Source organism: Arthroderma uncinatum (genome assembly GCF_011692745.1).
Source record: "Arthroderma uncinatum strain CBS 119779 chromosome Unknown scaffold3, whole genome shotgun sequence".
NCBI lineage: Eukaryota > Fungi > Ascomycota > Eurotiomycetes > Onygenales > Arthrodermataceae > Arthroderma > Arthroderma uncinatum.
In genome coordinates, this window is record NW_022983865.1 from 194,638 (window position 1) to 211,785 (window position 17,148).

At 48.0% G+C, this 17,148-nt stretch overlaps 3 protein-coding genes across 3 annotated transcripts; 2 read left to right on the plus strand and 1 right to left on the minus strand.

The window, feature by feature from the left end:
* Positions 1-240: 240 nt before the first annotated feature.
* On the plus strand, positions 241-2,826 carry GIQ15_03861 (ATP-binding cassette sub-family F member 3; the record flags this gene model as incomplete). The annotated part of the gene is made up of 6 exons (XM_033551278.1): positions 241-345; positions 424-625; positions 692-919; positions 974-1,169; positions 1,219-1,318; positions 1,372-2,826. 6 exons carry the CDS (start codon positions 241-243, stop codon positions 2,824-2,826), a joined length of 2,286 nt encoding a protein of 761 aa, XP_033405008.1.
* Positions 2,827-4,204: 1,378 nt separating this feature from the next.
* On the plus strand, positions 4,205-6,550 carry GIQ15_03862 (general amino-acid permease GAP1; the record flags this gene model as incomplete). The annotated part of the gene is made up of 4 exons (XM_033551279.1): positions 4,205-4,263; positions 4,409-4,932; positions 5,005-5,422; positions 5,488-6,550. The coding sequence occupies 4 exons, from the start codon at positions 4,205-4,207 to the stop codon at positions 6,548-6,550; spliced, it is 2,064 nt and encodes a 687-aa protein (XP_033405009.1).
* Positions 6,551-6,980: 430 nt separating this feature from the next.
* Positions 6,981-15,093, minus strand: GIQ15_03863 (uncharacterized protein; the record flags this gene model as incomplete). The annotated part of the gene is made up of 5 exons (XM_033551280.1): positions 6,981-8,429; positions 8,502-13,051; positions 13,125-14,738; positions 14,801-14,868; positions 15,053-15,093. The coding sequence occupies 5 exons, from the start codon at positions 15,091-15,093 to the stop codon at positions 6,981-6,983; spliced, it is 7,722 nt and encodes a 2,573-aa protein (XP_033405010.1).
* Positions 15,094-17,148: the final 2,055 nt, after the last annotated feature.

The following is a 17,148-nucleotide window of genomic DNA, read 5'->3' on the forward strand; positions in this document are numbered from 1 at the left end:
AGTTAGTTACATATACCACGTATGTCATCGTCATAGGCAAAGAGATTATCACAGAGGCGCATCCTGTACTCTGGTCGTCGAGTCATCCAAATGAGGTTCTGCTCTAGAAATATTTAATGACGAATTGAGGCTGAGAATGCGATTTTTCTGCATAAACCCAATCGGGTGTCCGCCCTCGCCAGATACAATATATTAAGAGCCGATTTTTTGCGAAGCTCATTTATCATCCAAACCTATTTCATGAAGAGAGTATTTCTCATGGCTTCCAGTAAACAGGATCCCGTCATCTTAGCGACGTGCAAGCAAACCCGGTTCCACTTGGCCGAAGGGAAGGGTTCAGGCGAGGTATGGCATCACAACTATATCTACATAGCTATACCTTTAACATGCTATCGTTTTTCGATATGCTGACATTATATCTAGATCGATATACAAGGCCTAGATATACAAATCGCCTCACGCTCTTCCCAAGGCCAAGATGCTGAGGCCTCAGGCACTGGAAAGTCCAAGGCGCGTAAGAAGGATAAATCCGGTTCAGGACTGGAGATACTTAACGGTGCTACTCTTCGACTGAAGGCCGGAGTACACTATGGCCTTGTTGGTCGAAATGGAACGGGGAAGTCAAGTGAGAAGAGCCTATATATGATACAATAACAGTGATTGAATAGGTGACGGCTAACGTTTATTTTAGCCCTACTACGCGCCATGGCGGATAGGTTAATACCTGGCTTACCCGAGTCTGTCGGAATTGCAATTCTTCAACAAACAGATATCGACGTTGACCCTCTCACTTTAGTGACTAGGAATGCTGCGGCATTGGAGGTAGGCGAGGTGCTCGCAAAAAAAGAACCAAGAACAGTCCTACAGCAGGTCGTGCAAAGCGATAAAGCCCGGAACGAGATCACTCGCAAACTCAAGAGTATGCTCCCTCCCAGGTTGCTTGGGTAGAAACTAAATTTGTTGGATCTTATAGTCTTATCACAGGCCCTGGAGGGACATGAAGATTCTCTGGCCCCAGTGAAAGCCATTCGGCATCTACGCCATGAAGCTCGTCAGCATGAGCTATTTCTGGCCCAAAAGAATGCAAGTCTAAGAAGTGGCGCTCGTGGTTTGCAGGCTAGAAAGGACTTGAAAATGGCGGAGAGTAAGGTTGAGGAGTCAGCTGTGTGGTAAGTCAGTTTCTGAACTGGAGTCGAAACGGCAGCTAATGATGAATAGCCTCGAGGAAGATCTTACAGCGTTGGACAATTCTAAGATCCAGGAGGAAACCCAGGCGGCTGTTGAATTACTTGCTGATGTTGAGGCTCAGTTTGAAAGCGTACGTTCCATTTGCAAATGATAGGGAGCGCGAAAGTCTAACGCCGCCCTTAGATCAACGTCCTGGACCTGGATCAGGAGGCTCGAAAGGTCCTCTTAGGCCTGGGGTTTAAAGAAGCGGACCTCGACCAGCCATTTTTCTCCCTTTCGGGCGGCTGGCGCATGCGATGCATGTTAGCCGGCGCCCTGATCCAAAGTGCTGATATCATGATTTTGGATGAACCGACCAACTTCCTCGACATGCTAGGAGTAATCTGGCTTGAAACGTATCTCACGCGAATGCGGGAACTATCCGATAAAACGGTCGTAGTCGTTTCCCATGACCGGGAATTCCTCAACAACATCTGTGAGGAGATTATAATTCTCAAGGACAAGACTCTCACGTACTTTAAAGGTAATGTTTCTGCGTACGAGCAGGACCAAGAATCTCAGAAGCTCTATTGGGGGAGGATGAAGGAAGCGCAAGAGCGACAGGTTGCGCATATGGAGAACACCATCAAGACAAACACAAAAATCGGCAAGAAGACGGGAGACGACAATAAGTTGCGGATGGCAAAGTCTCGTCAAAAGAAGCTTGATGACAGGATGGGAGTGGAAGTCAGTGCGTCCGGGGGGAGGTTCAAGCTAAGCCGCGATCGAGCTGGGTGGCACGATTCGCTGCGAGCTGAAATAGAGGTGCCAGCCGACGAGAAGGGGGTTTCGATCTACATCCCGGATGCCCCCGATCTGAGGTTTCCAGGTCCTCTGCTCTCCCTCGAAGGCGTGGCATTCCAATATAAACGTGGTGGTGCGGTGGTACTCAAGTCTATTGACTTGGTGATGCATATGGGGGACCGTGTAGGCATTCTGGGCCTCAATGGTTGTGGGAAGTCGACGCTTTTGAAGCTTTTCGTGGGCTCCGAGGAGCCAACTCAGGGGAAGATATCACGGCACCCACGACTGAAGCTCGGCTACTACTCGCAGCATTCGGTGGAAGAGCTCCAGGAGCTCGGGCAGTCGGCACCAGCGGAAACCGGGCTCAGCCTCTTGTGCAAGGAGACAGAAGGTGTTCTCGAAGAGGGAGAGGTTCGAGGCCTGCTGAGTTCCCTGGGATTGCCGGGACGGACAGCATCAGACGTCCCTGTCTGCCAGTTGTCAGGAGGACAACTGGTTCGGCTTGCACTAGCCCGGATATTATGGCAGATGCCACATATCTTAGTTCTGGATGAAATAACAACGCATCTCGATTTCCACACCGTCCTTGCATTGGCTGCAGCGCTTTCGTCATACAACGGCGCACTCCTGCTCGTCTCCCACGACCGATACCTGGTTCGGAAGGTGATTGAAGGCAAACAGAACCTAGACGACGACGATGGAGCAGAGCTTGAAGCCAAGACGCATGACGAGGGAGACGAGTCAAAGCGCCGAGACGTTGTTGTGCTGAAGGCTGGTAGACTGCAGCTGCAAGAGGACGGGGTTGACCAGTTTGAGGCCAGTCTCCAGAAACGGGTCCGAAAGATGATAGCTTAACGCTATTGCAACGGATATTGGGCATGCGGAGATGGAGGAGAGAGATTGAATTCCCCGGGAATTACGGAGTGCCCATCTCTACTGACAAAGATTTAGTGCTTCTCTTTTCGAAGCACTTTTTGGGTCAGTTCTCCAGCTCTCCATGCAATACCCGCTGATAGGGCGGAACTCAGGGTATTTCCTTAACCAAAACGTCTTCGTACAGCTGTAAAGTCCATATTTTTGAGTTAATAGGGCGCCATATCGTCGACATAGAATTACTAAGACATCGCAATTTTCGGGGCCTCCACTGTCCAGTCCGTTTTGATATACGAAGTATCTTGAGGAGGGCGAATGCTGATTTCAAAGGCCATCGGTGGTCCAGCTCAACCTCGGCGAAATGCCCGAATATCAACCTAATCCCGGTTCTTACACTCCGTACGGAGTATAAGCTACTTACTTGTTCAGGGTGTTAGGGCGCTCGCAGAGTAGAAGTTCCCTTGGGCCGAGTAGATACAGCTACGACCATAATATCAAAACACCTTTGACTATCCATCAACGTCCAGAAGGCCCAGCAGGAGAAGTCGACAGAGAGTAGCTAGAAAAAACCCAAAAAAAGATATGGTTCACCGTCCGCTTCTTCTGGAAAATGCTAGCTCTGCCAACCCCTGAAGAGCAGAGAGACAAAGAAGTCAGCGCTGGATGATCAGTGGAGAGTCTCGCACCGTGATTATGGAGTGCAGCATGACGCAGAAGAAGGAATTCTTCGTCCAGTGAGATGGAGAATTAATAATTAACAGACATCCGCGATGACTTTGACCTCCTGCGGGAACAGCGATTGGCCCGACGAGCGGTTATACGGATGATAAACCTTCGCGCATCTCGTAACCGTGGCTCTGAGCGCGCAGAGTTTCAACGAGAATCCAGACATCTGGTCGAACAAAGCTTCTATGACGGCGGTGGCTACGAAAGAAGAGCATTCGAAACTGGCCTGGCGAGGGGGGAAGAAGGTCGCCAGGGGGGGTTGGCGCATCATCGCTAAAACACCCAGTACTATTCACCAACATCGCGAGCCTGTAACAACATCTTGAAGCCTGTGACCGCAGGCCTCTCCACAATCCCAGGCCGAGCAAGCAAGGATGAGACGCCACCAGCGACGGCGCAGACTCCACCATGCAGCGAGATTTGAGGGCTGGACAGGCTCACCATCACGCCCTTCAACGATGTTTGACTTCCGCTATCCCAGACCCGCCAGCGAGATCCATCTCCATCCCACGATCAAGAGACCGAGGGCGGGAGGAGCACGATGGAGGAGATGAGAGGATGCTCCATCTGCTGCCTGAGCGCTCGCATCTTCCTGTTGACGCTTACGTCCGGGAGTTCCCTGTTGTCTATATATATGCAAGAGGGAGACATCCTCGACCGGGGCCATAACCTCTGGATTCCCAAAGTCGCATTGTAGCCGGGAGCAGAGCGGAAGAGGAAGCTAAAGAGAAATAGATCCCTGGCCATTGGCTGGCTATATCATCCTTGCTATCGACCCCCGGGCTAAACGCTCCCCGCGCTCGGATAGGACTTGTGTCATAATTATCCATTGATAAAGGGCCTGCATATTCTTCCCTGCGACCCGGATCTCGGGCGGTCAAGCTCGCGCATCCAGCACTTTCATCGTCTCGGGCAGTGGCTATCTGTTCGTGGACGGTGAGGTCCAGCTATTATCAAAGTCGGCGCCTCAACTGCTTCGTTTTCATCTCTACGTTGAGCTTTGCGAAAAACCGACACACGACGCACACGACGCACACGACGCACACGACAGGCAGAGCCTGAAGGCGAAGATGGCAGGGGATCAGTACGAGTTGAACGAGGCCGATGAAGGGAAATTCGGGATCTCAGAGCACGCAAACAGCATCTCTCTTGAAGACGAACCGCGCAAGAATTCAGTCGCTACCTTTAGAACTCGCTTCATCGACAGCTTTAGACGAGATCCAAATGCATACTTTTCAAGACCAGCGGGTTCAGAGGGCGGGTTTGATGCAGAACAGGCCGCCGCTGCCACTGCTGCATCGCCCTTGAGACGGGCGTTGAAGTCTAGACATCTTCAGATGATCGCAATAGGAGGATCTATCGGTAAGTCTTGCGACTCGCACCGCCAGCCTGCCTTTAAAAATATTACATCGACTAACCGGGGATTCTAAATAGGAACTGGTCTGTTTGTCGGCTCCGGAAAGGCTCTCGCGACTGGCGGGCCTGCATCGGTGGTGATATCCTTCTTCCTCGTCGGAATAATGCTCTACGCAACCATACACGCTCTCGGTGAACTCGCTGTCTGTTTCCCCGTCGCCGGTTCCTTCTCGCACTACTCTACTCGTTTTATCGATCCTGCTTGGGGGTTCGCCATGGGATGGAATTACGCTATCATGTGGTTGACATTACTCCCGCTCGAAATCGTCTCTGCGGCAATCACTGTTGGATACTGGCATTCCGGCATATCTCCTGCTGCCTGGGTCGCTATCTTCTACACCCTCATCGTCTGCATCAACATGTTCGGAGTAAGAGGATACGGCGAGGCGGAGTTTGTATTCTCTATAATAAAGGTCGTTGCGATCATTGGATTCATGTACGCATTTCCGCTCCTCGAGGACGTTTTTCTTCTATGACACACAGGCTAACCGACATCTATAGAATTCTCGGAATCACCATCAATTGTGGTGGTGGCCCGAACGGAGAGTACATTGGAGGAAAGTTCTGGAGAGAACCCGGTGCTTTCAACAATGGATTCAAAGGCCTGTGCAGCGTCTTTGTTACAGCAGCCTTCACCTTTGGCGGAGGAGAGCTCGTTGGCCTGGCAGCCGCAGAGACAAGCAACCCGCGCAAGTCTATCCCAACCGCAGTGAAGCAGGTCTTCTGGCGTATTGTTTTGTTCTATATCGTCTCAATGACCATTGTTGGCCTCCTCGTACCATATACTGACCCACGGTTGCTCAACGGGTCTGGGAGCTCCGATATCAAAGCCTCCCCATTTGTCATTGCCATCCAGGATGCAGGCATCATTGGTCTCGACTCCGTTATGAATGTCGTTATCATGATCTCAGTGCTGTCCGTTGGCAACGCCGCCATTTATGGCTCTTCTCGAACCCTTGCCGCCCTAGCGGAGCAACGGCAAGCTCCAAGGTTCCTCTCATATATTGACCGTAAAGGTCGCCCATTACTCGCCATCATTGCTGCCTCAACTTGCGGACTGCTTGGATTCCTAGCTGCCTCCGACAAGCAGCAAGACGCATTCACATGGATGTTGGCTATATCTGGACTTTCCTCCATCTTCACATGGGGTTCTATTTGTTTAGCACACATCCGATTCCGTCAAGGTCTCAAGGCGCAAGGACGAAGCGTCGAAGACCTTCCATTCCAAGCTCAGGGAGGAATAATTGGTTCCTGCATTGGCTTTTCCATCAACTGTATAGTCCTAATAGCTCAGTTCTGGACTGGATTCGCACCTATTGGCTACGCTGAGATGTCGAATGCTGCACGCGTGAAAAACTGGTTCTCAACCTACCTCGCCGCACCCGTTGTAATAACATTTTACATCGTCTATAAGGTGTGGCACCGTACATCCATTGTCCGCGCAAAGGATATGGATCTAGTCACTGGCCGTCGCGATCTCAACCTGGCTCATCTGATAGCGGAAGAGAGGGCCGAAAGGCTTTCCTGGCCGACGTGGAAAAAGGTTTACAAGTTTTTCTGTTAAATTAGTTACCTGACGAATCTCTGTCGTATATATTTTACATATTTGGTGTATATGTATGGCGCAAAAGTGGGAGAGTAGTGGAAGCCTGGATACCCTATTGCTTGTACATAATAACATAATTTTTATCTATTCATCGTGAATGCCTATTTTTAACTAAGTGGTATGATGTTTGCTATAGAAAAGCATGGTAATAACAGTAAGATATTGGAAGCTATTGGCTATTGCTTGTATAAGCGGGATGGTATGCCCTAAGGTGATACTACAGGTAGAGATATGAGGAGCTTAAAGAGGATATCTATATCTATCTTCTTAACTTAGCCATGAGAAAATGACTTTAGAAGTGCTCCTTAGCAATAGGGATGGCCTTTTAGGGTCTACCTTTGGTCGGGATACCTGTAACTAGGCCTTGATAAATCTACTCAGACCCCGATTAAGTCGTCTTCTCCCCGCTAGGTTTCAAGTTTGCTGGAATCTGGTTGCTTAAAACTGCAGCTTTTGCAGCTAAGCCCGTAAGCCCTGCGATAGGCATGCTGCTCATGATATCCAACAACGGAACATCGGCACCGACGACTTTCGCAAGCCATACCCGGAACTCCACGGCCACAAGGCTGTCAACGCCATTGCTACTCACACTCTTGTTTGAGTCGATATTTTCAACTGAAATGCTCAGTAGTTTCGATAATTTATCGCGGATAGCATCCGAAATAACTGTGATAACATCCGCCGAAGAGGTGGCAGATGCCAATGCCCCAGCTATATTCAGACCATCTTGATCTTGCTCAACCCCAAGAGTACCATGATGAACTGAACTCTTCGACGATAGGTGAGTGAACAATGGCATATACATCCAGGAGGGCGCAGGCATTCCGCGAACCACATACTCCTGCGCAGTTGATATAGCAGATGCAATTTGAGTAGGCCGATCATTGTATTCTTGAGGCTCAAGATTTCGTTCAATCATGCTGTGAATCTCATCTTCGCGGACTGACCCTAGGAGTCCAGCAACCGTTTGCCCAGAAGTTAACCTCTCGCGGTTCTGCGCAACATATCCAACGGACAAAAGAGCCCCCAGGTCCAGGGATGTGCCAGGTAGGCCAAGAGAGACTCGATGTGCTGCCAGAGCGTCTTGGAACGTATTCCCTGCTGCATAGTTGGCTTGACCACGATTTCCTACCAGTCCATTGACAGAAGACAGCATAATAAAGAAGTCCATATCCCGTGGGAGATGGCGGTGCAAATTCCAGGATCCTTGAACTTTGGGGCGAGTTCCTGTTTGGAACTTCTTAAGGGTCATGTTTTCAAAAATTTTGTCTGCGATAACCATGGCTCCCTGAACACAACCTTTAATTGGCGGAAGCGTTTCTTCGCATTGCTTCAGGACCGCGGCCACGCGATCCTTATCCGTGACATCGCACGCGAATACCTGGACCTTGACTCCGCGACCTTTTAGGGTTTCAATGGTCTTTTGCGCATCAGGACTTGCTTCACCAGAACGAGAGAGGAATATCAGGCTTTTCGCGCCCCGTGATGACATCCATAGGGCAACACTGCGTCCAATACCACCAAGTCCACCAGAAAGCACATATGACGCATCACCACTTAGCGTTGGCAACACAAGTGGCTGTGGGACAACTGGGACAATGTCATCGGGGCTCGGGACGAGAACTGTCTTTCCCATTCCCTTGCCAGATTGCATCACTCTGAAAGCCTCCTCAAGCTGCGAATAGCTAAACAAATTAAGCGGATATGGCTCTTTGATTTTCCCTTCGGACCATAGGTTGATGATTTTGGCGAACAGTCTCTTAGCGGTTAGAGGCCGGTAGCGGTTGATTGTTGGTAGCTCAACACTGGCCATGACAACATTACGAAGAAGGGGGTGCTATACATATGTAGTGTCAGTCAAGATAATGTCTTTTATTTCTCCCAGAAACGGATTAAATGCCACACTTACTAGCGAAACCCGGCCATGATTCTGTGCATCTTTCTTTCCTATCTCAATGAATCTGCCAAACGGTGCTATGCAGTCCCATGATCGACGAAGGAACTCGCCAGCAAGGGAGTTTAGTATAACATCGACACCCTGGCCGTTTGTCATCCTCATAATACCCTGAGCAAAGGACAGATCTCTACTGGAGAATATATGATCTTTTTTGACCCCATATTGATTCATGAGCACCTCTGCCTTCTCAGCAGTCGATACCGTAGCAAACACTTCTGCACCGACAATGTTTGCTAGCATGATGGCGGCCTGGCCAACTCCTCCTGCAGCACTATGAATTAGAATAGTATCCCCTTTGCTAAGCTTAGCCACCTCATATAACCCGTAGATAGAGGTTATATAAATAGACGGTAAGGATGCTGCTACTTCAAAGCTCATATTGTCTGGCATGAGTGCAGCCAAATTTTGGAGAGACCTGCCATATGTCTGGAAGGCACCAGTCTTTGTGTGCCCGTCCATATATATAACACGATCGCCGGGCTTGAATCCCTGAACTCGAGCGCCAACTCGGGTTACAACTCCTGAGCCCTCACTACCAAGTGTTATCGCATCGTGTTGGCCCATTGCAATCATAATGTCTCGAAAATTGAGCCCAACTGCTTTAACTTGGATTTCTAGCTGATCCTCGCCAAGTGATTCAAAATACGTTGAATCGCTTTCGAACTGAAGTTTGTTTAGCATACCAGGGGCCTCGGTTGTAAGCCTCAGAGGCCTTTGTGCTTCTGCTTCATGCAGCCTCGTCATTTGAGCTTTAGGTTTCGATGATTTGGTAACTAGATAGTCATTCATTTCCGTGGCATTGGTAAGCCGATTCGTGAGGATCATATTATCCTGGAGGCGGTATTCTGCATTACTCTTGCGCTCGTGTGCTTTCACATATTGGTGGTCAATAATGTCCGTAATAGCTTGCAGTATAGAGCTCTGTGGCGGCAGAGGATTCATAACCCCAAGCGAGACCAAGTTAGGTTTCTCAAGGTCTCTTTCCCATCGCACCGAGCGCATGAGACCTGCAATCAAATTGAGGTGGGGATTAGCTGTTGGGTCCCCTGTAATCCAGAGCACTTTTTTGCAGACGGACAAAAGGTTGCGGACGCTGTCATACTCCTGCTCCGTTGGATCTGAAAGTATTGGGATATTTAACTCCACCAGGGAAATGCAGAGTGCACTAGAGAGCTTAAATTGGCTCAAATTTGATAGTTTGGCAATTTGGTAGTTCAAGTTGCTGTATTCCTTTGATAGCTTAGCTTTGAGTGAGGTTGAAAAGTCGTCTTGTGATCCATCGGCCGTGATAATCAGTATATCTCTAGGAATCGGATCCTCGTGAGTTTCAGTATCAACGGCGGATGTTATAAATGTGCTGATCCCATTCAAGTCTTCATCATCCCAATCCTGGAGATTTATCTGGATGTCTGAGAAACTAGTGTCTTGCAGAGCTTTTTTCCATTCCTCTTGACTAACAAAAGGGCATGATTGTCGAACCTCCTCCACACTGAGCCACCAGCCTTCCAGGAAGCCGAAAGCGACAGGTACAAACAGAAAATCTTGCCTTATACCTTCTTGTATGATCAACCGACCGTCAGGCTTAAGTAGGCGCCAAACATTACCCAACGTCTTTCGAAGATCTTTGGTTGCATGCAAAACATTCCCTGCGACGATGATATCATATTCCCGTAGTGTAAATCCTTGATCCTTTAGATCTTCCTCTATATTCAATGGGATAAAGTTGAGAATGTTGGCCCAAGCCTTGAAGCGTTCCTTGGACTTCTCGAAGAAGCTGGCAGAGATATCAGTGAAGTCATATTTTGCAATTTTTGACCCTTTTCCGGAACTGTGCTCACTTGAAATAGGGCTTAACGTCTCGAGAAGGATTGCTGTCAAGCTTCCTGTCCCAGCGCCTATTTCAAGTATCTTGAGATCTGTGTAGCTATGTGCAATTAGGTCCATGCATGCCCTTAGTAAGCGACCGGTATTACCAGCCTCAATCGATCCAGCGTAGACTCTATCGAGTAGATCATCAATCCCGAACAATAGATGAAGTGGATCAACTTCCTTTCGAAGGACTTGCGCAATGTTCAATCCAGCCCTGATACAGAGTTCGCCCTCCGCGCTCCTTGCAGCAACTCTGTTGTAGAGACATGATTTGAATTCGGTGTCATCTTTATGTTTCAGCCACCTAGCAAAAGGCAAATGAATCATCGTGTTTGATTTCAAAATCCTGGCTTGAAGTGTTAACCAGTTATAATATTTTTGGAGGTGACCTTCAAGTGGTTCAAACGGGAAACTATGAAGTTGGTCGAGAGCATCCATGATCAACAACATAGTTGCTAGTTGAAGCTCCTGCACTTCTTGTCGCCTGCGGTCAATTTTATCTTGGGTCACGGGCACTAAATTTGGCATTTTCTGCGATTTGTAAAGGGTAATATCTGGCTTCCATTTAAGAGTATGGCAGAGCCCGCTGACGCGGGATTCAGCGACATCGGTATTTGAAACTGGCGCGGCTTTTAGACCTTTAATTATGACTCTTGGTTCATTTAGGTCTGCATCCCATACAGTAATGTCAGTTTCATATTTCTGCGCGGCAACTGATGTTGATTTTCCATGCCCAAAAAATGCGTGACCGGGGCAGCTTTCAGTGGCAGCTGAAACCCATACCTCCCGCATGAAAGTTGGCAACATAGCCACGGGCAGGGAATCAGTTTTCAAGCTATCCAGAATGGACATCATGGATAAGTGTAGCATGCTATCGAGGGTACAAGGGTGGATGACATGAGGATGCATGAAGTTTTTTGGCATCGACTCTGCTATATCTGGGATAGTCACAACTCCAGTGGCTTCTCCAGACCCCTTAGCCATTTTAACATCCGAAAGATTCCGGAATAACGGCCCGAAGATGAGACCTTTATCTGACAAGTTTTCGTAAAATTGGGTGATGTCAAGCGGACACTGGCACTGCCGGATGGATTTCCCAAGTTTTTGCTGCAAAATCATTGACTCCTGCTGGACTTCAAACCTATTGCCAATGAAATTGGCCTTTGGGTCCGCCTCGACTGATATGTAGCCTGTGCAATGTTCAATCCAGTCGCTCTCTGTGCTGTTCCACGACATAATTCTGAAACTGAACCACACCTTTGAGCGCTCTGTGCTTGATTCATCCATACGTGACATGTATACCATGACTTCAATACCATCTCTGGTGTCTGGCACATGCAATACTGCTTTGATAGAAATGTCTCGAAGGCGGAACCCGGAGAGTGCTAAATTGGACCCTGAGAGCTGTTTAACAGCTTCTATTGCCATGACGATGTATCCAACTCCAGGATAAATGTAACTGCCAGTCATTATATGTTCTTTAAGCCACGGATTCTCCCGGGCCCTAATCACATTTCGCCATCGTGGCTCATTGGCATTCCAATCGTCCACAGGCGCCCCAAAAAGGTCGTGAATGGGATACTCGCGCAGGCGAAAATTTTTTGTGAGCCGTGATTCAAACCAAATCCTCGACGTATGATTAAAAACGTAAGGTGGGAGGTTAACGAGGACCTGGGGACGTGAAGGTCCGGTTGATAAATTAGAGCCATGCAAATTAACGTCATAACCTCTGCTCCATAACGCAGCAGGTATCGCCAAGGTAGTCGTGAGGCCAGGATTGTTGCGGTTTAAAATAGATATATATTCAATCGATGCTGCATTGGTGTGCGCGCTGATAGATTGTTTGATCGAGGTTTTCAGAGCGCCATGAGGACCAATCTCTAAGATATCGTGGAGAAAAATGTTTTCTGCTGTGTTGTTGATGCTCACTGGTTTTTGGCCCTTCTTCACATTTTGGAAGCACGCTGCAGTGAGACTCTTGGTGAAATTCACGGGCGAGACTAGGTTATCGACCCAGTATTGCGCCGATTCCAGTTCATTCGAGTTCACTGTCTGGCCGGTGATGGAAGAAAACATGGAAATCTCCCCTCGGGGTATTAATTTGTCACTGGATTTAAGATCTCCAAGCAATATGAGGTATACGTTGGCTGCAACTTTCATATGGCTAGAATGATAGGCATTTCCAACTGCTAGTTTGCGCGTAAAGATGTTATTCGTATCTAGCAATGCCTTTAGGGCATCCACCTTAGACTCGTCTCCAGATATGGTACTGTTCATTGGGCTGTTGTAGCATGCTATGATGAGTTCTCCTGGCAGGATGCGATGGATTTGCTCCACATATGGTGCTAAATCATGTTGCGAAGCCCCCACGGCTAGCATAGCACCTTTCGTAGGATATTTGATGGAAGAGACAATACCACGGTAGTAGGCAACCCTCCATGCAGCTTCACGGCCAATCTTACCAGCGCAGTATGCAGCGGCAATCTCCCCTGAGGAGTGTCCTACTACCCGAGAGGGTTGAATGTTCCAGCTGTAGAGGAGGTCAACACTAGCTATTTGCAGTGCAGCACAAGCAACATGTGAAATGGCTGCTTCATTAATTCTTGTGCTAGTCTTGTCTCGGTGGAATTCCTCTATGATGGTCGTTAATTTTATAGCCAGTTTGAAATCTTGAAACCAAACAAAAATACTGATAATTTCACATACCAAGTAAGGACCATGAACTGCCTAAACTCCTCAGATAAGTATCCGCTGCTTCAATACTTGCTCTGAAGACTGGATAGGAAAACAGCTCGCGCCCCATTGCATACCATTGAGCGCCTTGCCCAGTAAAGACAAAGCCCAGAGCTCGAGTCTTGCTTGCTCTGGCGGGCTTATGGAGGCCGGTTCTAATTCCGACCACGAGCTCCGAAATGGTGGAAGCAATGCAATAGCTCTTCCATGCAAACTCGGAGCGTGACTTGCAAAGGGTATAAGCTAGGTCTGATAAATACTTACCCTCTATTTCCTTGTTCATGGGGGGTAAACCTTTTAGATGGCTGGAAAGTGACTCTGCATTTCGCGTCACACCACCTTCATCAAAGGCTGATAAAGGGAAAATAAGGGGGCATGATACTTCAGCTACCACCGCAGCACATGTTTCCGCGTTGACTTTTGTTCCATTAGCCTGCAATGTTGAACACCCATTCAGGGTGCCATTGTTTAGCTTTCGATCGCTTTGTAGATCTCCACTGATGGCATGGTGACCCCCCTGCATCGGTAGATTAAGCTGAATCAGTAAATTTTCGATATCGCTTGTGGTTGGCCGAACATCTACGGTTCTGTGAATACCACGCAGGTTATAAAACTCTAGATAGGAATAAGCATCTTCCAGAATTGCATGAGCGTTTGTACCGCCGAACCCTGTGCTATTCACGGAAATCCTTCTTCTCCCAGCCGTCGGCCAGTGGGTGGCTTGAGTAGGGAAATGAAGGTTCCACGAGGCTAAGATTTTCGGGTTTGCCCGTTCAAAGTTGACATTAGGGACCACGATACCAGACTCGAGCATCATAACAGCTTTCATCACACTTGCAACGCCGGATGCTCCCTCGAGATGACCAATCCCGGACTTCATTGCGCCAATGTATAAAGGAATATTTCTCGTGCTAGTTTTGAATGCATGCGCGATAGCCCGTGCTTCGATTGGGTCTCCAGCTGCGGTACCAGTGCCATGGGCCTCAACAAACATGGTACCCTCTGGATCAAGTCTAGCCCTGGCATAAACGTCGCGCATGAGTTCGATTTGTGCAGTGGCGTTTGGCAAAGTGATTCCAGGAGTTCGACCATCCTGGTTTATAGCCGACCCCCGCACAATTGCCCTAATAGTATCTCCATCTTTGATGGCGTCAGAGACACGCTTGAGAAGCAGTGTTCCAACCCCTTCTCCACGCGAATACCCATTTGCACGATGATCAAAGCTGTAGCATTTTCCATCAGGAGAAAGGAAACCGTGATGTGACATAGCCATATAGTCATTAGGCCAGGATAATAGATTCACTCCACAAACTACAGCCATGCGGCTTTCCATAGTCCTAAGGCTCTGACAGCCGAGGTGTAGGGCTACCATGCTACTGGAGCAGGCTGAATCGACAGTGACGGATGCGGATTTGAAGTCAAAAAACCAGCTTACTCGGTTAGCTAAGATTGAATTTGCTGACCCGGTTGGTTTATATTTAGCCGTTGCTTGTGGGTCATGGTTCAGTCTTTGGAGGTGGTCATGATTGAAGCCGCTCACGAAAACTGACGCATTCGAAGACATTGCTTTATCCAAAGGTATACCGGCTATGATAACAATCAGTCAAGGGTCTTTACTAAATGAACTTTCGTTGACAGGAGAAACAAACCATTCTCTAAGGCATGATACACATTCTCCAGCAGAATACGTTGCTGTGGATCCATTGTCATGACCTCACTTTTAGTTAAGCCAAAGAAATGGGAGTCAAAGCTGATGGTATCCCCTGTGATGAAATGGCCACCTTTCTAGGTTTTAGCCAGGGAACGTTAAGGAAAGGTTGTGGGCACGAGATACCTTTAGAATGGAACTGATTATTGACATATTAACGCTGGCTATAAATATTAGGCGGCACCTTACTCACAGTTGCTGCATGTTCAGAGTCAGGGTGATAGTGAGCTTCATGATTGACCCTGTCGCTAGGGAAAGGGGTTGATGAATTCCGGCCTTACAAGAGAAATTTTCAGAGGTTCTCGTTTGTATTTGCATCCTGAGGAAGCCGGGCAGCCATCCCAATGATGGCAATTGGTTCTCCATAGCCGGTGCAGCCGGCCGCATCCGCCTTTTCACCAGAATCATTCATGAAATGTGGCATTTTTGCCGTTGATATGAGATTGACTCAGCAACTTGTAGTTGGAGAAATAATTGCAGATCGCAAAGATAAGCCCTCTTCGTGAAGGTAAAGCAAACAATTTTGGTTGCCGAACTCGAAATACCGGCAATCCATGGGGTATATATACCACTGACTAGTCCATCCGAGGATACAATCTTCTATTGATATGCCGCAAGAATTCGAACTGACGAAAACATACAAAGGACATGTCCCATGACTCTAAACAGGGCGGCATCATTCGTCTCAATGCTTTCCCAACGTCGGTCTTCGAGTCCAACAAAAAGCATATATGTCGCCAACCGGACCGCATGCCAACAGCCATCAATGGCGGCACCTCGTATTCTCGCCCTTCCCACGAAAAGTAATGATGCTCAACAATAGGTTTATGTAAACTCGCTAGATATTCTCTCATCATGCACGAATCCCTGTTACACGCGTAGATGAGCGAGAATTATAGTAGTTATCTCGCGACTTGAAAGGTATATGGGTGATGCTGTGATGTCGATTAGGTATTGATGTGAACCATAGGTCACAGTCGCGAAGCGCGAGCGTAGCAAAATAGGGCAGTCCATAGCTCACAAGTAATAAGCCCCCATTTATTATAGTTCTGGCAGTCCTTATGCCAATTATATACCTGGGAATAAATATAAGCACAGATATAAACGTCAATATAAATATTGGTATTGGTATTGGTGAAGTGAAGGTGAAAGCGTCGATATAAGCTCGGATATGCTTATATAATCATTCGCTATTCTTAGTGATTATGTCATCAGTCGGGCAACTTCAAACTTCAAACTTCTATCAACATAGATTTCACCATACCCGAGTATGGACAGACGAATCACCTTGGAGAAGTATAAAATACCCACGATAGTATCTCTTGGTACTGCATGATGTTCCCATTCTGCCGTCGTGCATCAAGTTATCGACCATGCTGCCTGCGAACAGTAGTGCCGCATGCGCGTGTCGTCGAGTGAGACAACTTCTCCCCTGAGACACACAGAATACCCATGAGCTGCAGGTAGAGCTATACTGTTGCATCTCACCGTCAGTGTCCGCCACACTCTCACTGATCCTCCAACACCCGATGAAATCTGCCAAGGAGTTCTTTGTGCAAAGCCTGCAGTACCTGGTACTGTGATACCAACAAGTTGACCAGGTAGCTGGCATTGAATGAATATTCACACCCCACGCGGGACTATCTGCCCGGACGGCAGGCTAGGGCCTACTAGACGATAGGTTGGAGGACTTAGTCCCGGCTGGTTCCCGAAAGCTTGATGAAATCTGCAGGTGTATTCCATGCTGCGTTTGACAAGTCAAATAGTTGGACCCGTCACATTGACAGCCACAGGTTATATTTCGCAGCATGCATTATCGGCAATTCTCATGTGCTTGGATTCGTTTGTTACTCCCCAAACAGAAAATAACATGGTCAAGTTTGCCGACACCTCCATAGCCATTCCCAGAACTACATGCGGACTATAACCGCAGATCAGCGCTCTACCACCCCAGGTACCTCAACAAAGGTATCTACTAGCTATAACCGCTTATGATGAAACATATCGTTAATTCAATGACGCAATAGGCTGTGATCATTCTAAGCCTTTCTAACATTGCATTTTCTCATTAACCGGCTCGCCATCAATACCCACGGCGCAGTATTATACACCGGCTACTCCGTACTACGGTGCAGCTCCTGCAGTTTCCTACACCTGATAAAGAAAATACCGTTCTTTGGAAAATTCTCCGTAGGTATTTGAATAATTATTTATTTTGCAACTCCACAATCCTGGCTGATCAATCAGGATTACCATGCAAAATGCAACTAAAATCCATACTGCCTCCCT